Source organism: Protomyctophum bolini (assembly GCF_963924005.1).
Source record: "Protomyctophum bolini genome assembly, chromosome: 2".
In the NCBI taxonomy this organism is placed as follows: domain Eukaryota; kingdom Metazoa; phylum Chordata; class Actinopteri; order Myctophiformes; family Myctophidae; genus Protomyctophum; species Protomyctophum bolini.
The window spans coordinates 2,714,876-2,737,536 of record NC_137863.1 but is presented as its reverse complement, the minus strand read 5'-3'; the positions used below and the strand labels follow the sequence as shown (position 1 = coordinate 2,737,536).

Genomic DNA, 22,661 nt, shown 5'->3' with positions numbered 1-22,661 from the left:
GTTGTACTCTCTGTGAAGGACACACTGACAGACTGTATAGGTTTAATACGTACCTCAGGTTGTACTCTCTGTGAAGGACACACTGACAGACTGTAGGTTTAATACGTACCTCAGGTTGTACTTTCTGTGAAGGACAATGCAGCACTGACAGACGGTAGCGTTGGTCTGGGATGAGAACACAGTTGGCGGTGACCGGCTCGATGCGTTGCTTGTTTTCATGAACTCCCTTCACCTATAATGACACCAACACAGTTTGATCAGATGGTTCACTCATAGTGGCCGGTATCAGGTATGTAGGCAGAGCTGACATTTCTCAGGAGCCAAATGAAATGACCCCCCCCTAAGCCAGTGGTTCCCAAAGTGGGCTCCGAGGACCCCTGGGGGTCCTTGAGGGAGTTCCAGGGGGTCCCCAGCTAAATGATAGTTAGGAACCAAATGGACCCTTATGGCTCTGTTAAATTAACATTGGTTTTACAATTCAAATTGGGGGTCCCAGAGTTAGAAATGCCATTAAATGGGGGGTCCGTAGGTACATTACTTAACAGATATATTTACCTCTCTGTAAGACACATTACTTAACAGATATATTTACCTCTCTGTAAGGCACATTACTTAACAGATATATTTACCTCTCTGTAAGACACATTACTTAACAGATATATTTACCTCTCTGTAAGGCACATTACTTAACAGATATATTTACCTCTCTGTAAGACACATTACTTAACAGATATATTTACCTCTCCGTAAGGCACATTACTTAACAGATATATTTACCTCTCTGTAAGACACATTACTTAACAGATATATTTACCTCTCTGTAAGGCACATTACTGGGCAGCAGTAACACACTCAGAGTCATCGTCCTCCGTATCGGTGACTCTTGACGGAACAGCAACACCTGAGCATGTTTTGGTGTGGGTTGAAAGTAGCTCAAGACTCTTTTCAGGAGCCCAAAGAGAGACAGATGGTTCACATTTACAACCACATGAGTCTGGGTCACTCTCTGCGGTTGTAAGAGTTCCAGACCCTCGTCTGTGATGTGGGCCACGGACAGATCACCTGTGGGGGAAATAACGTTATAGATTCCACTCCATGTAAACCAAATCTGAACACAATGTCTAAACCACTTCACCCTCCGCTAAGCCCCACCCACTCCACTCTGTGCTTCTCACTCATTGACTTACTATTTCTCCAAATGAACAATATATAATTTTAGTAGCAATTAAGAGCTTCAAAATGTCTTCTAAATCTAGTCAACCAGGCCTGCAGTAGGCTATGAACTGGAACATTTCAATCTAGATATAGATATAGACACCAGGTGGCTGTTAGCTTTGTTCGCGCCATGCCCGTCCGCACAACTTCTCGTCTTTGCATTGACTTTGTATGTAATCACGCCGCTCTGACCATCCAAGTCTCAACAGTGACTCACCAGGTGTGATGTCACAGTGTGGCAGGTGTAGCTGACTCACCAGGTGTGATGTCACAGTTTGGCAGGTGTAGCTATAACCCACCAGGTGTGATGTCACAGTGTGGCAGGTGTAGCTGACTCAACTGGTGTGATGTCACAGTGTGGCAGGTGTAGCTGACTCACCAGGTGTGACGTCACAGTGTGGCAGGTGTAGCTGACTCAACTGGTGTGATGTCACAGTGTGGCAGGTGTAGCTGACTCACCAGGTGTGATGTCACAGTGTGGCAGGTGTAGCTGACTCACCTGGTGTGATGTCACAGTGTGGCAGGTGTAGCTGACTCAACTGGTGTGATGTCACAGTGTGGCAGGTGTAGCTGACTCACCAGGTGTGACGTCACAGTGTGGCAGGTGTAGCTGGCGGACAGACTTCTGAGGACACTGGATGTCAAACAGAGGACCTGCAGGAGTCCTTCCTGCTGGCTGGAACCATCTCTCCTCCCACTGAACAGTCCTGTAGAGGACCTCTCCTTCGCCTGTCGTTTCAAACACCAACGCTGTCTCGCTGCACTGGAACAGCCCGGACCTGGCGAACTTGAACCTGTGACCGGTGGTGAAAAAACAAGTAATAAGTGAAAGTATAAACACTGCAATGTAGACGTACTCCGTTACAAGTAGAAGTCCCGTATTCAAAATGTACTCGAGTGAAAGTACAAAAGTATTGGCATACTCAAAGTACTCTCTAAAATCTTATGACATTTAGTCGACTAAAACTAGACTAACGCTAAGACATTCCAGGTGACTAAAACTGAAATATAAATGTGCTGCCAAAAACAACAGTGGTTGACTGTCCTGTGTTTAGGATAACTGACCTGTACTGATTGGTTGACTAGGATAACTGACCTGTACTGATTGGTTGACTAGGATAACTGACCTGTACTGATTGGTTGACTAGGATAACTGACCTGTACTGATTGGTTGACTAGGATAACTCACCTGTAGTGATTGGTTGACTAGGATAACTGACCTGTACTGATTGGTTGACTAGGATAACTGACCTGTACTGATTGGTTGAATAGGATAACTGACCTGCACTGATTGGTTGACTATAGGATAACTCACCTGTACTGATTGGTCGACTGCTCTGCGTGCACACTGGGTTCAAAATGGCTCTGAAAGACACAACAAAGCAGACAGGAAACGATCAGTGTCTTTCCTGGTGTTCAGTCACTGTGATTATTGTGCAGAGCAGATGGTTCTGTCCTCACTGTGTCCATGTTGGAATGATGGAGTCTAGAGGGTTCTGTCCTCACTGTGTCCATGTTGGAATGATGGAGTCTAGAGGGCTCTGTCCTCACTGTGTCCATGTTGGAATGATGGAGTCTAGAGGGCTCTGTCCTCACTATGTCCATGTTGGAATGATGGAGTCTAGAGGGTTCTGTCCTCACTGTGTCCATGTTGGAATGATGGAGTCTAGAGGGTTCTGTCCTCACTGTGTCCATGTTGGAATGATGGAGTCTAGAGGGCTCTGTCCTCACTATGTCCATGTTGGAATGATGGAGTCTAGAGGGTTCTGTACTCACTATGTCCATGTTGGAATGATGGAGTCTAGAGGGTTCTGTCCTCACTATGTCCATGTTGGAATGATGGAGTCTAGAGGGTTCTGTCCTCACTATGTCCATGTTGGAATGATGGAGTCTAGAGGGTTCTGTACTCACTATGTCCATGTTGGAATGATGGAGTCTAGAGGGTTCTGTCTTCACTGTGTCCATGTTGGAATGATGGAGTCTAGAGGGTTCTGTCCTCACTATGTCCATGTTGGAATGATGGAGTCTAGAGAGTTCTGTCCTCACTGTGTCCATGTTGGAATGATGGAGTCTAGAGGGTTCTTTTTTTTTTAAATATATTTTTCATCCCACGATTTTGTAACCCATTTTTCACCCCTGTGCCAATCATCTACTGTGATCCTGGGCTCTACACACCCTCCACCAACCTGGGGAGAGCAACGGACTTAACTCATGCTCCCTTCATGCCTGAGTGTCCAAGTTGCTCCTTTACACCTGACAGGGGGGAGTTTCCCTGGTTGGACGTAGCGCGTGGAAGGAACACGTTATTCCAACCAGTTCCTTTCCCCTCCATCAGGCGCCCCGGCTGGCCAGGGGGAGGCAGTTTAGAGACCAGGATTACTGCATGTTTTTGTGAGGGTATCTACCCTAGGGGACACGGGGAGAACATGTGAGGTATACCCTAGGGGACACGGGGAGAACATGTTAGGGTACCTACCCTAGGGGACACGGGGAGAACATGTGAGGGTACCTACCCTAGGGGACACGGGGAGAACATGTGAGGGTACCTAGCCTAGGGGACACGGGGAGAACATGCAAACTCCACACAGAAAGGCCCTTTCGCCCTCCCCGCCTTCGGGTATGGGCACTGATGACGCGGAGGAGGAAACACGTCGCCAGCACCCACAGTGCCCCCAGCGGGAATCGAACCCAGGACCTTCTAGCTGTGAGGCGACAGCACTACCAACTGTGCCACCGTGCCCCGAGTCTAGAGGGTTCTGTACTCACTGTGTCCATGTTGGAATGATGGAGTCTAGAGGGTTCTGTACTCACTATGTCCATGTTGGAATGATGGAGTCTAGAGGGTTCTGTCCTCACTGTGTCCATGTTGGAATGATGGAGTCTAGAGACGCGCGCACACGCACACGCACACGCACACACACACACACACACACACACACACACACACACACACACACACACACACACACACACACACACACACACACACACACACACACAATAAAATTATAGATTCCAACTTTGAGTGACAATGCTGTGTGTGTGTGTGTGTGTGTGTGTGTGTGTGTGTGTGTGTGTGTGTGTTATTATTTCGGGGTTCCTCAATTCAATTCATTAATAAATATGTACAGGTTCACAAAGGTTCTCATTAATCTGTAGATTAACATTGGAGGATGAATTATAATGATTCAAATGGCCCGGAAAGCTCCATTCTCTTGTAACTTGTTAAAAAAATTAACCCATTTAGGCCTGACGTCGAAATGTATAAAATGTCTTCTAAATTCTGACAGTTTTCTGAAATACCTATATGTTTCTGTATCAGTGGTGCTCAATATTTCATGTCAAGGACCCCAACAATTATATGTAATTGGCCGCCGACCCCCATCTGAAAATAATATGTTGTTCCAGCTCGTGCTCTGTACATCCGATAGCGTTGTTATTAACCCATTCTGACCTGAGATCAGATTCTAAAAATGTCTTCTATATCCTGACAGTTTTCCATTCTGACCTGAGATCAGATTCTAAAAATGTCTTCTATATCCTGACAGTTTTCCATTCTGACCCGAGATCAGATTCTAAAAATGTCTTCTATATCCTCACAGTTTTCCATTCTGACCTGAGATCAGATTCTATAAATGTCTTCTATATCCTCACAGTTTTCCATTCTGACCTGAGATCAGATTCTATAAATGTCTTCTATATCCTGACAGTTTTCCATTCTGACCTGAGATCAGATTCTAAAAATGTCTTCTATATCCTGACAGTTTTCCATTCTGACCTGAGATCAGATTCTAAAAATGTCTTCTATATCCTGACAGTTTTCCATTCTGACCTGAGATAAAAATGTCTTCTATATCCTCACAGTTTTCCATTCTGACCTGAGATCAGATTCTAAAAATGTCTTCTATGTCAGTCGCTCTTCGCTCTTTCAAAAATAGCAGACCTACAAGCTCGTAGCGCGCCACTCGGTGGCGCGCTATGAGCTTGTAGATCTGCTATTTTTCAATAGCTAAAACACGACATGATGCTAACACCAAAATGGGTTCCCGCCCAAAATGGGTTAAAGTAAGTGCGTTATTATTTTGGGGGTCCTCAGTTAAAATATGATTATTTTGGGGGTCCCCAGTTCAAATATGATTATTATGGCAGGTCCCCAGTTCAAATATGATTATTTTGGGGGTCCCCAGTTCAAATATGATTATTTTGGGGGTCCTCAGTTCAAATATGATTATTCTGGGGGTCCTCAGTTCAAATATGATTATTTTGGGGGTCCTCAGTTGAAATTAAATCACACTGTGGAGACTTTAAGACATTCTGCCCCCTGGTGGTTGGACTCTAACACTTCACCCGACAGTGACGATCTTCTTTATTACATTTTAATTGTATTGAGTCTTAATTTAGTCGACTAAGACTAGACTAAGACTAAATAATGTACAAATGACTAAAATAGGACTACAATTAAATGTGTGTCCATTATACTTACTGCTCACACAGACACGCTGAGGAGGAGCAGAGGGAGGACCAGAACCAGAACCCAGCATAGAGAGGTCCAGTGTGTGTGTGTGTGTGTGTGTGTGTGTGTGTTACGTGTGTGTGTGTGTGTGTGTGTGTGTGTGTGTGTGTGTTACGTACGTGTGTGTGTGTGTGTGTTACGTACGTGTGTGTGTGTGTGTGTGTTACGTACGTGTGTGTGTGTGTGTGTGTGTGTGTGTTACGTACGTGTGTGTGTGTGTGTGTTACGTACGTGTGTGTGTGTGTGTGTGTGTGTGTGTGTGTGTTACGTGTGTGTGTGTGTGTGTGTGTGTGTGTTACGTACGTGTGTGTGTGTGTGTGTGTGTGTGTGTGTGTGTGTGTGTGTGTTACGTGTGTGTGTGTGTGTGTGTGTGTGTGTTACGTACGTGTGTGTGTGTGTGTGTGTGTGTGTGTGTGTGTGTGTGTGTGTGTGGACGTGGTCTGGAATTAAATGTGTGTGTGTCCATTATACTTACAGCTCACACAGACACGCTGAGGAGGAGGAGGACCAGAACCCAAACCCAGCATAGAGAGGTCCAGTGGACCTGGTCTGGAAGGTGTACAGGTGTCTCAGTGAGTCAGAGCACACTGTGTAGAAGGACAGAGTCCCAGCGGGACGGTCCACATACACGGATACTCTGTTGGAGCCTTTAGAGGCTCTGACAGGGAGGACAGTCTGCTGTCCGTTGTGGTAGACATAGTACCAGGAACCATAAACACCATCACAGTGCAGACTCCAGGACTTATCATTCCATCCAAACCAACTGTCAACACCTTCTCCTTTCCTGCTGATTGTTCCGTCAGCCACTGCTATCTTAACCCCTCCACTGCACTCTACCTCCCAGGAACAGCGTCCAGTCACACTCTGTGAACTCAGAACTTGTTCATGGCCATCAAACCTGTCTGGGTGATCAGGAGGACGCGGACCCCCTGATCTCTGTGACCCCCGTGTGACCTTCCTGTTGTCCTCAGACAGAGAGAGGTCACAGTGTGCTGTGTTTGAGTCCAGTGTGAGACGCTGGAAATCTGATGAGAAAACAACACAGTAAACATTAAATACATCATTCACTGACTGACACCGACATGCACGCACACGCACCCACACACACACACACACACACACACACACACACACACACACACACACACACACCCACACACACACACACACACAGACTGATCTACAAACTCACTGCAGTGTTAATACAGATTTAGTCCTATTTCAGTCATTTGTACATTATTTAGTCTTAGTCTAGTCTTAGTCGACTAAATTAAGACTCAATACAATTCAAATGTTATAAAGAAGATCATCACTGTCCAACCACCAGGGGGCAGAATGTCTTAAAGTCTCCACCAGGGGGCAGAATGTCTCTGCACCCCTGGGCAGAGACATTCTGCAGTGTGATTTTATATGAACATGAGACCCCCAAAATAATCATATTTGAACTGAGGACCCCCAAAATAATCATATTTGAACTGAGGACCCCCAAAATAATCATATTTGAACTGAGGACCCCCAAAATAATCATATTTGAACTGGAGACCCCCCCAAAATAATCATATTTGAACTGGAGACGCCCCAAAATAATCATATTTGAACTGGAGACCCCCCAAAATAATCATATTTGAACTGGAGACGCCCCAAAATAATCATATTTGAACTGGAGACGCCCCAAAATAATCATATTTGAACTGGAGACCCCCCAAAATAATCATATTTGAACTGGAGACCCCCCAAAATAATCATATTTGAACTGAGGACCCCCAAAATAATCATATTTGAACTGAGGACCCCCAAAATAATCATATACGTCCAGTTTTAATAATCAACATTGACAAGCACTTGGAATTGTAGGCATTCCATTTAGTTTGAGGCATTGTGAGCTTGTAGATCTGCTATTTCCACAATATTTTCCACTTTCTTACACTATTTGACATTTTTGGCCATCTGGGGACCCCCCACAATAATCTGGGGACAACCCCCCCGCCCCCCCCCCCCCCCCAATCACCTGTCTGTCTCTATGTGTCTGTCTCTCTGTGTACCTGTCTATCTCTATGTGTCTGTCTCTGTGTGTACCTGTCTGTCTCTGTGTTAATGTGTACCTGTCTGTCTCTCTCTGTACCTGTCTGTCTCTCTGTGTACCTGTCTGTCTCTGTGTGTACCTGTCTGTCTCTCTGTGTACCTGTCTGTCTCTCTGTGTACCCGTCTGTCTCTGTGTGTACCTGTCTGTCTCTCTGTGTGCCTGTCTGTCTCTCTGTGTTAATGTGTACCTGTCTGTCTCTCTCTGTACCCGTCTGTCTCTCTGTGTACCTGTCTGTCTCTGTGTGTACCTGTCTGTCTCTCTGTGTACCTGTCTGTCTCTCTGTGTACCTGTCTGTCTCTCTCTGTACCTGTCTGTCTCTCTCTGTACCTGTCTGTCTCTGTGTGTACCTGTCTGTCTCTCTGTATACCTGTCTGTCTCTCTGTGTACCTGTCTGTCTCTCTGTGTACCTGTCAGTCTCTCTGTGTACCTGTCTGTCTCTCTGTGTACCCGTCTTTCTCTGTGTGTACCTGTCTGTCTCTCTGTGTACCTGTCTGTCTCTCTCTGTACCTGTCTGTCTCTCTCTGTACCTGTCTGTCTCTCTCTGTACCTGTCTGTCTCTCTGTGTACCTGTCAGTCTCTCTGTGTACCTGTCTGTCTCTCTGTGTACCTGTCTGTCTCTCTGTGTACCTGTCTGTCTCTCTGTGTACCTGTCCGTTTCTCTGTGTACCTGTCTGTCTCTATATGTCTGTCTCTCTGTGTACCTGTCTATCTCTATGTGTCTGTCTCTGTGTGTACCTGTCTGTCTCTGTGTTAATGTGTACCTGTCTGTCTGTCTCTCTCTGTACCCGTCTGTCTCTCTGTGTACCTGTCTGTCTCTATGTGTACCTGTCTGTCTCTATATGTCTGTCTCTCTGTGTACCTGTCTATCTCTATATGTCTGTCTCTCTGTGTACCTGTCTATCTCTATGTGTCTGTCTCTGTGTGTACCTGTCTGTCTCTCTGTGTACCTGTCTGTCTCTGTGTTAATGTGTACCTGTCTGTCTGTCTGTCTCTCTCTGTACCTGTCTGTCTCTCTGTGTACCTGTCTGTTTCTGTGTCTGTCTCTCTGTGTGTACCCGTCTGTCTCTCTGTGTGCCTGTCTGTCTCTCTGTGTACCTGTCTGTCTCTCTGTGTACCTGTCTGTCTCTCTGTGTGCCTGTCTGTCTCTCTGTGTACCTGTCTGTCTCTCTATGTGTACCTGTCTGTCTCTCTGTGTACCCGTCTGTCTCTGTGTGTACCTGTCTGTCTCTCTGTGTACCTGTCTGTCTCTCTGTGTACCTGTCTGTCTCTCTGTGTACCTGTCAGTCTCTCTGTGTACCTGTCTGTCTCTCTGTGTACCTGTCTGTCTCTATGTGTACCTGTCTGTCTCTCTGTGTACCCGTCTGTCTCTCTCTTCCCTTCCCCAAAATAATCAAAGTACAGCATAGAGCACAGTACAGTACAATACAGTACAGAGCACAGTACACTACAATACAGTACAGAGCACAGTGCAGTACAGTAACTATAACAGTAAATGTATAGTTGCACCGCTCAGTTCACACAGGTGTGATTTATATTTCCGGTTGTCTTGTATGGTGTTAAATGGAGCGTGGAACCATGCCAATGATCGACACGGGAGATCACCTGTGACTTTCAAACCAAAACGAGATCCACCTGTGATCTGCACACATCACGGCTCTGCACCACCTTTCATGCATCGCACGTCAGAACTGAACTTATGCCAATATAGACGAAATACATGTTGTTTACGACCAGGTTAGTGAATGAGGCCCATTGTTTCTGTCAAACCACATGACCTCATCTTGATGTGTTAAGGACCAGGCCAAGAGCAGAGAGTAGAGAGCACAAGAGTTTTCAGGACAACATCAACCAAGTATACAGTGTATAAAATGTTAATGTAGACACAGATACTCACGTTTTGAAATGAGTGTAGAATTAAATCTATCTTCTCCTCCATGTTTGACTCTGTAGGAAGTAGAACAACAATGCATCAATGTCTAACTGTCTAACACAACGTCTCCACTAGCTGACACTACAGTGTTTCACTCTGTAGGAAGTAGAACAACAATGCATCAATGTCTAACTGTCTAACACAACGTCTCCACTAGCTGACACTACAGTGTTTCACTCTGCAGGAAGTAGAACAACAATGCATCAATGTCTGACTGTCTAACACAACGTCTCCACTAGCTGACACTACAGTGTTTCTCCTGTCATTATCTTGGCCCTGCAGCTCATCCAGACATACTCACTGCTGCCCAGTTTGGATCTCATCACCTCCTCAGACTCCACCTTAACCCCTATAGCACTCCACTGTCCTTTTATACCTTTGAGGCACTGCATTGTGTTGTTGTTCTTCTCATGATTTGTGACTTTGGGCTGTATCGTATCCCATGCCTTACCCGCAAGCATTAAACACTTTATGTGAATTACTCATTTAGGAGCTTCCACTATGCGTAAAGGTTATCTTGCGGCCACACAACCCACTATACATGTTTGCGGCTGGAGGTGTGTCTGTACGCGTGTTGATGCGCCTTCCCTATATTTGCTATCTTATGCATACAGGTTTAGGACAACGGAAATCGTCTCTTCAAACCACCCGTAATGTGAACACACACAACAAATGACTAAAATAGGACTACAATTAAATGTGTGTCCATTATACTTACTGCTCACACAGACACGCTGAGGAGGAGCAGAGGGAGGACCAGAACCAGAACCCAGCATAGAGAGGTCCAGTGTGTGTGTGTGTGTGTGTGTGTGTGTGTGTGTGTGTGTGTGTGTGTGTGTGTGTGTGTGTGTTACGTACACGTGTGTGTGTGTGTGTGTGTGTTACGTACGTGTGTGTGTGTGTGTGTGTGTTACGTACGTGTGTGTGTGTGTGTGTGTGTGTGTGTGTGTGTGTGTGTGTGTGTGTTACATGTGTGTTACGTGTGTGTGTGTGGACGTGGTCTGGAATTAAATGTGTGTGTGTCCATTATACTTACTGCTCACACAGACACGCTGAGGCGGAGGAGGACCAGATCCCAAACCCAGCATAGAGAGGTCCAGTGGACCTGGTCTGGAAGGTGTACAGGTGTCTCAGTGAGTCAGAGCACCCTGTGTAGAAGGACAGAGTCCCAGCGGGACGGTCCACATACACGGATACTCTGTTGGAGCCTTCAGAGGCTCTGAGAGGGAGGGCAGTCTCCTGTCCGTTGTGTCTGACAGAGTAACTGGAACCACCAACACCATCACAGTCCAGACTCCAGGACTTATCATTCAATCCAAACACACAGTCATGACCATCTCCTTTCCTGCTGATTGTTCCGTCAGCCACTGCGATATGAACCCCTCCACTGCACTCTACCTCCCAGGAACAGCGTCCAGTCACACTCTGTGAACTCAGAACTTGTTTATAGACAAACCTGTCTGGGTGATCAGGAGGACGATGACCCCCTGACCTCTGTGACCCCCGTGTGACCTTCCTGTTGTGCTCAGACAGAGAGAGGTCACAGTGTGCTGTGTTTGAGTCCAGTGTGAGCCGCTGGAAATCTGATGAGAAAACAACACAGTAAACATTAAATACATCATTCACTGACTGACACCGACATGCACGCACACGCACACGCACCCACACACACACACACACACACACACACACACACACACACACACACACACACCCGCACACGCACAGACACACACACGCACACACACACACACACACACACACACACCCGCACACGCACAGACACACACACGCACACACACACACACACACACACACACACACACACACACACAGACTGATCTACAAACTCACTGCAGTGTTAATACAGATTTAGTCCTATTTCAGTCATTTGTACATTATTTAGTCTTAGTCTAGTCTTAGTCGACTAAATTAAGACTCAATACAATTCAAATGTAATAAAGAAGATCGTCACTGTCCAACCACCAGGGGGCAGAATGTCTTAAAGTCTCCACCAGGGGGCAGAATGTCTCTGCACCCCTGGGCAGAGACATTCTGCAGTGTGATTTTATTTGAACTTGAGACCCCCAAAATAATCATATTTGAACTGAGGACCCCCAAAATAATCATATTTGAACTGAGGACCCCCAAAATAATCATATTTGAACTGGAGACCCCCAAAATAATCATATTTGAACTGGAGACCCCCAAAATAATCATATTTGAACGGAGGACCCCCCCAAAATAATCAACATTGACAAGCACTTGGAATTGTAGGCATTCCATTTAGTTTGAGGCATTGTGAGCTTGTAGATCTGCTATTTCCACAATATTTTCCACTTTCTTACACTATTTGACATTTTTGGCCAATTTGGCCATCTGGGGACCCCCCACAATAATCTGGAGATAATAATCTCTCTGTGTACCTGTCTGTCTGTGTGTACCTGTCTGTCTCTCTGTGTACCTGTCTGTCTCTCTCTTCCCTTCCCCAAAAGAATCAAAGTACAGTACAGAGCACAGTACACTACAATACAGTACAGAGCACAGTACACTACAATACAGTACAGAGCACAGTACACTACAATACAGTACAGAGCACAGTACACTACAATAAAGTACAGAGCACAGTACACTACAATACAGTACAGAGCACAGTACACTACAATACAGTACAGAGCACAGTGCAGTACAGTAACTATAACAGTAAATGTATAGTTGCACCGCTCAGTTCACACAGGTGTGATTTATATTTCCGGTTGTCTTGTATGGTGTTAAATAGAGCGTGGAACCATGCCAATGACCGACACGGTCAAACCAAAACGAGATCCACCTGTGATCTGCACACATCACGGCTCTGCACCACCTTTCATGCATCGCACGTCAGAACTGAACTGCCAATATAGACGAAATACATGTTGTTTACGACCAGGTTAGTGAATGAGGCCCATTGTTTCTGTCAGACCACATGACCTCATCTTGATGTGTTAAGGACCAGGCCAAGAGCAGAGAGTAGAGAGCACAAGAGTTTTCAGGACAACATCAACCAAGTATACAGTGGATAAAATGTTAATGTAGACACAGATACTCACGTTTTGTAATGAGTTGACTCAGTTGAGGATTAGCAAGCCAATCTTCTCCTCCATGTTTCACTCTGTAGGAAGTAGAACAACAATGCATCAATGTCTAACTGTCTAACACGTCTCCACTAGCTGACACTACAGTGTTTCACTCTGTATGAAGTAGAACAACAATGCATCAATGTCTGACTGTCTAACACAACGTCTCCACTAGCTGACACTACAGTGTTTCACTCTGTAGGAAGTAGAACAACAATGCATCAATGTCTAACTGTCTAACACAACGTCTCCACTAGCTGACACTACAGTGTTTCACTCTGTAGGAAGTAGAACAACAATGCATCAATGTCTAACTGTCTAACACAACGTCTCCACTAGCTGACACTACAGTGTTTCACTCTGTAGGAAGTAGAACAACAATGCATCAATGTCTGACTGTCTAACACAACGTCTCCACTAGCTGACACTACAGTGTTTCTCCTGTCATTATCTTGGCCCTGCAGCTCATCCAGACATACTCACTGCTGCCCAGTTTGGATCTCATCACCTCCTCAGACTCCACCTTAACCCCTATAGCACTCCACAGTCCTTTTATACCTTTGAGGCACTGCATTGTGTTGTTGTTCTTCTCATGATTTGTGACTTTGGGCTGTATCGTATCCCATGCCTTACCCGCAAGCATTAAACACTTTACGTGAATTACTCATTTAGGAGCTTCCACTATGCGTAAAGGTTATCTTGCGGCCACACAACCCACTATACATGTGTGCGGCTGGAGGCGTGTCTGTACGCGTGTTGATGCGCTTTCCCTATATTTGCTATCTTATGCACACAAGTTTAGGACAACGGAAATCGTCTCTTCAAACCACCCGTAATGTGAACACACACAACAACCCTCTGTATCTAATTTAAATGTATTCCAAGGCAGCACGCGTTGCTCTTCCATAAGGTTCACTCCAGGTATAATGGATTATGGTACCTGGCACAACGATTGGTTTAAGTTGCGTAACGCCCAAACCACACCTATGCATAATGTAACGGGTAGCGGAGGTGTTTTAAGGATTTAGACTGTGGCATAAGATAGCTAATTTAATGGGGGAACGCCTCTTACACAATGCTAAATCCCCAAATTACGGAGAAAGTGCCCCTGACGCAAGATATGGCCCTTTGTGTCAGAGATACACTGTTAAGGGAAACACTGCACTGTCCAACATGGACACAGCCCAAGTCTACTCACTTGCAGTTCTCCAGAACTGAATCATTCACCACGTTGAGGCTCAGGTCCAACTCTCTTAGGGAGGGATTAGAGTTTACAGCTGAGGCCAGAGCTTCACAGCATCTCTCTGACAGGCCGCAGTGAGCCAGTCTGAAACACCAGATTAAAACATACATAAATTCATTAATTAATTAATTAATAAATGTTTAATTCGCCGTTTTTTAATAATACGTTTTAAAAATATCGGATTTGTAGTGGACATATTATTAACCCATTTTGGGCGGGAACCCATTTTGGTGTTAGCTTCGTGTCGTGCTTTAGCTATTGAAAAATAACAGATCTACAAGCTCATAGCGCGCCACCGAGTGGCGCGCTATGAGCTTGTAGGTCTGCTAATTTTTTTTAATCGAAGAGCGACTGACATAGAAGACATTTTTAGAATCTGATCTCAGGTCAGAATGAAAACTGTCAGGATGCAGAAGACATTTTTAGAATCTGATCTCAGGTCAGAATGAAAACTGTCAGGATGTAGAAGACATTTTTAGAATCTGATCTCAGGTCAGAATGGGTTAAGAAACTTGATAACTGTGGCGTAGCTACAGCGGGTCGCAAGACAAAAATAGCAGATCTACAAACTCCTCAACGCGTTGTGAGAAACGCTGTTATATGATGAAGTAGCCGATACCTTCGCCGTAAAGAGATTTTACACTTTGAAACATGCTTGGGGTAATTTTAACGTCTACTCAGACACATAGGCTTGGGTTACCATGATATCAAGCTTATTAATACATTCTCACCACAGCATTCATATTATATTAACATAATACAGTACATAATAAAACAGAAGTGATAATTTTCTTTGTCTCTAATATGTCAACAAAATGAAACCATACTTTTGAACCTGGCTTTATCTTATCTTCAGATTTATCGTCCCGGAATGTATGCAAATTAGCACATATAATGCCTAATTTGCATATTTAAACATATCATTTCAGAAAACTTGTAATACAAAATGTTTTAGTCTTAATATAATTAATCAACTGGAGAAGTTTCATTGTGATAGCTATTAGTTCACTTTTTTCCCCTATTCACCTACCATGTCTCACCATCAAGCTTATGAATACATTCAGCATTCATATTATATTCACATAATACAGTACATAATAAAACAGAAGTCATCATAATAAAAGTGGTAAATGTATCTTACTTTAGAACTTCCAGTCCACAGTGTGGGCTCTTCAGTGAAGCACAGAGCGGCTCCACTAGTCCTGAGTCCTGCAGGTTGTTTTTACTGAGGTCCAGTTCTCTCAAATGGGAAGGATTAGAGCTGAGAGCTGAAGACACAGCTTCAACACCTGTCTTACTGAGTTTACAGCCAGCAAGTCTGTAAATGCAGATTGAATAAGAGATTATCAATACAAAATGAATGATACCTATAGTTCACTGTCATGGAAGTTAACTGGAACAAATCTAGTTATCTAGTATTTAGAGTGTGGAATAGACAACACCATGACAGCACAGAATAACAGGAAGATAACAATTTAGATATCAAAGACTATGAAGACTGAATGTTAGTTTGATTTCCCCCAATATTATGAAAAAGAAGATCATAACCTCTCAGATGTTATTTTTTTTAGCGGCCAACTAAGAACATAAGTGACGGGTTGGAACAAGCATTTAAGGCGAGACATGGCAAGTGAATTCATGATTTTTCAATTTTGTGCTATTTTGCTTCCTAAACATGTTTTCTTTCAAACTAAAGCAAAATAAACATTCAAAATACAGATTTAGATGTTTATTTTAGTAGTTTATTTTAGCCAATGACAGCTCGTTTTGCTGGGTGAAAATCCACCCTATCTATTTTCATGATTGGTTGTTGGTACAAAGGAAGTGACCATATTTGGATCCAACCACAGTCAGCTCGATGTCCAGACCTTTCTAAGGATATATGGCATAATACGTTGATGCCAAGGTTTGGATGAGATATTTTGTCTCATAATAGTGGCTTCAAATAAAACGTTTCGGAATTTTACAATACAAATCTTTAAAGGCCGTTTTCTCAAAATGAGTTTTCCTCATACCTGGGACAAAGAATCTCCACTTCAGCAGTGTTGGGGAAGTTACTTTGAAAGCGTAGCTTGTAAAGCTACAAGTAGCTCACCATGGCAGTAGCTTGATCAAGCTACATAGCTACCCCTGGAGAAATGTAGCTTGTAAAGCTACAGCTACATGGAAAAAGTAGCTCAGCTACTTTTTATTTTTCAGCGTTAAATTGAGAATGTACATGCGGTGCATATGAAACAAAATATAATATCCTACAAAAAAGTCACATGCCACGATGCCAGCTGAAATATGCCTCTCAACGGTTTTATTAAAAAAAAAAGACTTAGAGACTTACACAAATAAAAGAGGATCTGTTGAGGATACTGTGTGTTATACATGGCATTTGATCGTCAATGTTAACACATCTTTAACTGTAAAAAAAGAGACCCTTGTATAATGAGATAACTACACCTACATTATAACTAAACAACTGTTACATGATGACATTTGATCGTCAACATTTGAAGACCCCTGTTCTAGACAGATTTTCCCCCATTAAAGAAAGGATAAAACAATTAGAGGCAGCTGTTGGCTTGTCAAGAGCTGACATGCCCTCAAAGCAATCAGAAAAAGGAACAGTCCTTGATTTTTCAAAGGGGGTTCTAGTACAAGAATTAACACAGCAACTAATGGTCAAAATGAATATATTTATTTCATGTTATTGCCCAAAATTGTAGCTTGTAACTTGAGTAGCTAAGCTACCAAAAATGACCCAAAAAGTAGCTGAGCTACTTGACGAGGTACACCAATATGAATGTAGCTAAGCTACCACAAGCTACAGAAAAATGTAGCTAAGCTACGTAGCTCAGCTACATGTAGCTTAATACTCCCCAACACTGCACTTCAGTTGCACTCACATACACCTACACAGTCACATGCACACAACTTTACAGTCTTATTCATAACTATATTCTGCAGGAACTTACAGAAGGGTTCGTTGATTTCTCATTCACAGCCTGATTTACATCACATTTTATTCGTAAAACATGGCAAAAATTATTTTTTTTATGCCTGTTTACACTATTTTTTGATTTGTGGAGTGATAATTAGAGATATCTAAAATCCCCTAATTGTCTTTGTCTCTAATATGTCAACAAAATTAAACCATACTTTTGAACCTGGCTTTATCCGATCTTCAGATTTATCGTCCCGGAATGTATGCAAATTAGCACATATAATGCCTAATTTGCATATTTAAACATATCATTTCAGAAAACTTGTAATACAAAAAATCTTAGTCTTAATATAATTAATCAACTGGAGAAGTTTCATTGTGATAGCTATTAGTTAACTTTTTTCCCCTATTCACCTACCATGTCTCACCATCAAGCTTATGAATACATTCAGCATTCATATTATATTCACATAATACAGTACATAATAAAACAGAAGTGATCATAATAAAAGTGGTAAATGTATCTTACTTTAGAACTTCCAGTCCACAGTGTGGGCTCTTCAGTGAAGCACAGAGCAGCTCCACTAGTCCTGAGTCCTGCAGGACGTTTTCACTGAGGTCCAGTTCTCTCAAATGGGAAGGATTAGAGTTGAGAGCTGAAGACACAGCTTCAACACCTGTCTTACTGAGCTCACAGCCAGCAAGTCTGTAAATGCAGATTAAATAAGAGATTATCAATACAAAATGAATGATACCTATAGTTCACTGTCATGGAAGTTAACTGGAACAAATCTAGTTATCTAGTATTTAGAGTGTGGAATAGACAACACCATGACAGCACAGAATAACAGGAAGATAACAATTTAGATATCAAAGACTATGAAGACTGAATGTTAGTTTGATTTACCCCAATATTATGAAAAAGAAGATCATAACCTCTCAGATGTTATTTGTTTTAGTGGCCAACTAAGAACATAAGTGACGGGTTGGAACAAGCATTTAAGGCGAGACATGGCAAGTGAAATCATGATTTTTCAATTTTGTGCTATTTTGCTTCCTAAACATTAGTTTTCTTTCAAACTAAAGCAAAATAAACATTCAAAATACAGATTTAGATGTTTATTTTAATAGTTTATTTTAGCCAATGACAGCTCGTTTTGCTGGGTGAAAATCCACCCTATCTATTTTCATGATTGGTTGTTGGTACAAAGGAAGTGACCATATTTGGATCCAACCACAGTCAGCTCGAGGTCCAGACCTTTCTAATGATATATGCCATAATACGTTGATGCCAAGGTTTGGATGAGATATTTTGTCTCATAATAGTGGCTTCAAATAAAACGTTTCGGAATTTTACAATACAAATCTTTAAAGGCCGTTTTTCTCAAAATGAGTTTTCCTCATACCTGGGACAAAGAATCTCCACTTCAGTTGCACTCACATACACCTACACAGTCACATACACACAACTTTACAGTCTTATTCATAACTATATTCTGCAGGAACTTACAGAAGGGTTCGTTGATTTCTCATTCACAGCCTGATTTACATCACATTTTATTCATGGCAAATATTTGTTTTTTTTATGCCTGTTGACACTATTTTCTGATTTGTGGAGTGATAATTAGAGATATCGAAAATCCCCTAATTGTCTTTGTCTCTAATATGTCAACAAAATTAAACCATACTTTTGAACCTGGCTTTATCTGATCTTCAGATTTATCGTCCCGGAATGTATGCAAATTAGCGCATATAATGCATAATTTGCATATTTAAATATATAATTTCAGTAATACAAAAAATCTTAGTCTTAATATAATTAATCAACTGGAGAAGTTTCATTGTGATAGCTATTAGTTAACTTTTTTCCCCTATTCACCTACCATGTCTCACCATCAAGCATATTTTGACCTGAGATCAGATTGTAAAAATGTCTTCTACATCCCGACAGCTTTCTGAAAAAGCTATGTTTCTATGTCAGTCGTTCTTCGATTTTTCAAAAATAGCAGACCTACAAGCTCGTAGCGCGACACTCGGTGGCGCGCTATGAGCTTGTAGATCTGCTATTTTTCAATAGCTAAAGCATAACATAATGCTAACACCAAAAAGGGTTCCCGCCCAAAATGGGTTAATACATTCTCACCACAGCATTCATATTATATTCACATAATACAGTACATAATAAAACAGAAGTGATCATAATAAAAGTGGTAAATGTATCTTACTTTAGAACTTCCAGTCTACAGTGTGGGCTCTTCAGTGAAGCACAGAGCTCCACTAGTCCTGAGTCCCGCAGGTCGTTTTCACTGAGGTCCAGTTCTCTCAAATGGGAAGGATTAGAGCTGAGAGCTGAAGACACAGCTTCAACACCTGTCTTACTGAGCTCACAGCCAACAAGTCTGTAAATGCAGATTAAATAAGAGATTATCAAAACAAATGATACCTAGTTCACTGTCATGGAAGTTAACTAAAACATCTCCTATCTAGTTATCCAGACATAAACAGTATTGTGGAATAGACCAGGGGTTCTCAACCTTTATGGCCGGGGACCCCCAGGGATGTTTTGGCCATGTCCCCCCCCCCCCCCCCCCCCCCCATGAACTAGTTCAGTTCATCATTCAATATTTTGAACTAAAGTTCATGGTTCCAAAAAATGAACAATTTTAGTTATTTTCCTTTTGTTTTTCTAAATGATTGCCGCAGCCCATAGCCATAGAACCACAGACTTTATTCCTATTGGGAATAACTTTGGGATTAATAAAGTTACAACTTTTACAATTTCTCCATTACCATTAACCAAATTAATTCCATATTATATATTTGTTTTACATTTTGGAAAAGATTGCTGTGGAATGCCACAGAATTCTTAATCCTTTTCCTAGTCTTAATTATGGGCCAACTTGTGAAAGCGGAATGCTTTTATTGTGAAGACATTGAAGCAGTCCTGTGCATGCAGACAGGGTTGACACCATAGGCGGCGGGTGCATAAGGCTAGGGAAGGCTTAGCCTTCCCAAAAATTATGCTGGGTATTTTTTTAAATATATATAATATATGTGCAGCATTATAGAAGTCTATTGTGTGTGTGTTGTCGCTGCCCCCTGGTGATCGCTGATCGGATATAGGCTATACACTATACAGCAACTGGCCTATAATCAGCATATGATTGACTACTATTGGTATGTCTGTAAACCTCGTCCTTCCAGTCGCTTTGTAGCAAAGAGTAGCGCGCGCTGGTTTGTTTTGGGAAACAGCAAAACGCAAAATGTCTTTTTCAAGGCAAAGATAAAGTAGCCTAATTCAAAGCTGTGAGTCGGCTGTCAGAACGCAGTCCCCGCACGGTTCACAGTTCACACCACTGCAGCAACACTGACACGTTCAGCGGAGTGACTGCTGTCTCTGTGCCGTCTGTGAAGAGCCATGAGCCGCGACTCCCGGGAGGGGCAGCAACACCGCCGGGTAATCTTGACTGACTGACTCTCGAGACTTGAGAAAAAGACGTCCAAAAGTCGGCTAATTCATTGGTAAAAGTATGCTAAATAACTCATTTTTAGACCATCTGGGAAATAAATAAATAAATAAATCCGCGGCGGCGGCCTCGCTTCGCTCGGCTGCGAGAGTCCCCCCCCCAACTCAATTCTATAGCCTACCCAAAAGTAAAACGCACCCGCCGCCTATGGTTGACACTGAAGCAGTCCTGTGCATGCAGACAGGGTTGACATTGAAGCAGTCCTGTGCATGCAGACAGGGTTGACATTGAAGCAGTCCTGTGCATGCAGACAGGGTTGACATTGAAGCAGTCCTGTGCATGCAGACAGGGTTGACATTGAAGCAGTCCTGTGCATGCAGACAGGAAACACCAGATTAAAACATACATAAATAAATGAATGAATTCATTTATAATGTTTAATTCGCTGTTTTTTAATAATTATAAAATATCGGATTTGTCGTGGACATATTATTAACCCATTTTGGGCGGGAACCCATTTTGGTGTTTTAGCTATTGAAAAATAACAGATCTACAAGCTCATAGCGCGCCATTTTTTTTAATCGAAGAGCGACTGACATAGAAGACATTTTTAGAATCTGATCTCAGGTCAGAATGAAAACTGTCAGGATGCAGAACACATTTTTAGAATCTGATCTCAGGTCAGAATGAAAACTGTCAGGATGTAGAAGACATTTTTAGAATCTGATCTCAGGTCAGAATGGGTTAAGAAACTTGATAACTGTGGCGTAGCTACAGCGGGTCGCAAGACAAAAATAGCAGATCTACAAACTCCTCAACGCGTTGTGAGAAACGCTGTTATATGATGAAGTAGCCGATACCTTCGCCTTAAAGAGATTTTACACTTTGAAACATGCTTGGGTAATTTTAACGTCTACTCAGACACATAGGCTTGGGTTACCATGATATCAAGCTTATTAATACATTCTCACCACAGCATTCATATTATATTAACATAATACAGTACATAATAAAACAGAAGTGATAATTGTCTTTGTCTCTAATATGTCTACAAAATGAAACCATACTTTTGAACCTGGCTTTATCTTATCTTCAGATTTATTGTCCCGGAATGTATGCAAATTAGCACATATAATGCCTAATTTGCATATTTAAACATATCATTTCAGAAAACTTGTAATACAAAAAATGTTAGTCTTAATATAATTAATCAACTGGAGAAGTTTCATTGTGATAGCTATTAGTTCACTTTTTTCCCCTATTCACCTACCATGTCTCACCATCAAGCTTATGAATACATTCAGCATTCATATTATATTCACATAATACAGTACATAATAAAACAGAAGTGATCATAATAAAAGTGGTAAATGTATCTTACTTTAGAACTTCCAGTCCACAGTGTGGGCTCTTCAGTGAAGCACAGAGCAGCTCCACTAGTCCTGAGTCCCACAGGTCGTTTTTACTGAGGTCCAGTTCTCTCAATTGGGAAGGATTAGAGCTGAGAGCTGAAGACACAGCTTCAACACCTGTCTTACTGAGTTTACAGCCAGCAAGTCTGTAAAAGCAGATTAAATAAGAGATTATCAATACAAAATGAATGATACCTATAGTTCACTGTCATGGAAGTTAACTGGAACAAATCTAGTTATCTAGTATTTAGAGTGTGGAATAGACAACACCATGACAGCACAGAATAACAGGATGATAACAATTTAGATATCAAAGACTATGAAGACTGAATGTTAGTTTGATTTCCCCCAATATTAAGAAAAAGAAGATCATAACCTCTCAGATGTTATTTGTTTTAGCGGCCAACTAAGAACATAAGTGACGGGTTGGAACAAGCATTTAAGGCGAGACATGGCAAGTGAATTCATGATTTTTCAATTTTGTGCTATTTTGCTTCCTAAACATGTTTTCTTTCAAACTAAAGCAAAATAAACATTCAAAATACAGATTTAGATGTTTATTTTAGTAGTTTATTTTAGCCAATGACAGCTCGTTTTGCTGGGTGAAAATCCACCCTATCTATTTTCATGATTGGTTGTTGGTACAAAGGAAGTGACCATATTTGGATCCAACCACAGTCAGTTCGAGGTCCAGACCTTTCTAATGATATATGGCATAATACGTTGATGCCAAGGTTTGGATGAGATATT

General features: G+C 42.4%; 2 protein-coding genes across 2 annotated transcripts in view; both read right to left on the bottom strand.

Moving 5' to 3' along the window:
- The window catches only part of LOC308326198 (protein NLRC3-like), a gene marked incomplete at both ends in the record, with an annotated part of 94,273 nt that overhangs the window by 10,411 nt on the left and 61,201 nt on the right, over window positions 1–22,661 (bottom strand). The window lies entirely within an intron of this gene.
- Window positions 1–22,661, bottom strand: part of LOC308325670 (protein NLRC3-like) — a gene marked incomplete at its 3' end in the record, with an annotated part of 45,692 nt that overhangs the window by 1,227 nt on the left and 21,804 nt on the right. Inside the window, exons 5-13 of the mRNA XM_080778239.1 lie at window positions 19,421–19,431; window positions 17,627–17,738; window positions 15,242–15,369; window positions 14,056–14,184; window positions 9,706–9,755; window positions 6,204–6,753; window positions 1,795–2,009; window positions 1,004–1,062; window positions 110–232 (exon numbers count right to left, since the gene is read on the bottom strand). Coding sequence (XP_080634365.1) covers window positions 110–232; window positions 1,004–1,062; window positions 1,795–2,009; window positions 6,204–6,753; window positions 9,706–9,755; window positions 14,056–14,184; window positions 15,242–15,369; window positions 17,627–17,738; window positions 19,421–19,431 — 1,377 coding nt within the window. The remainder of the gene's footprint in view (window positions 1–109; window positions 233–1,003; window positions 1,063–1,794; window positions 2,010–6,203; window positions 6,754–9,705; window positions 9,756–14,055; window positions 14,185–15,241; window positions 15,370–17,626; window positions 17,739–19,420; window positions 19,432–22,661) is intronic.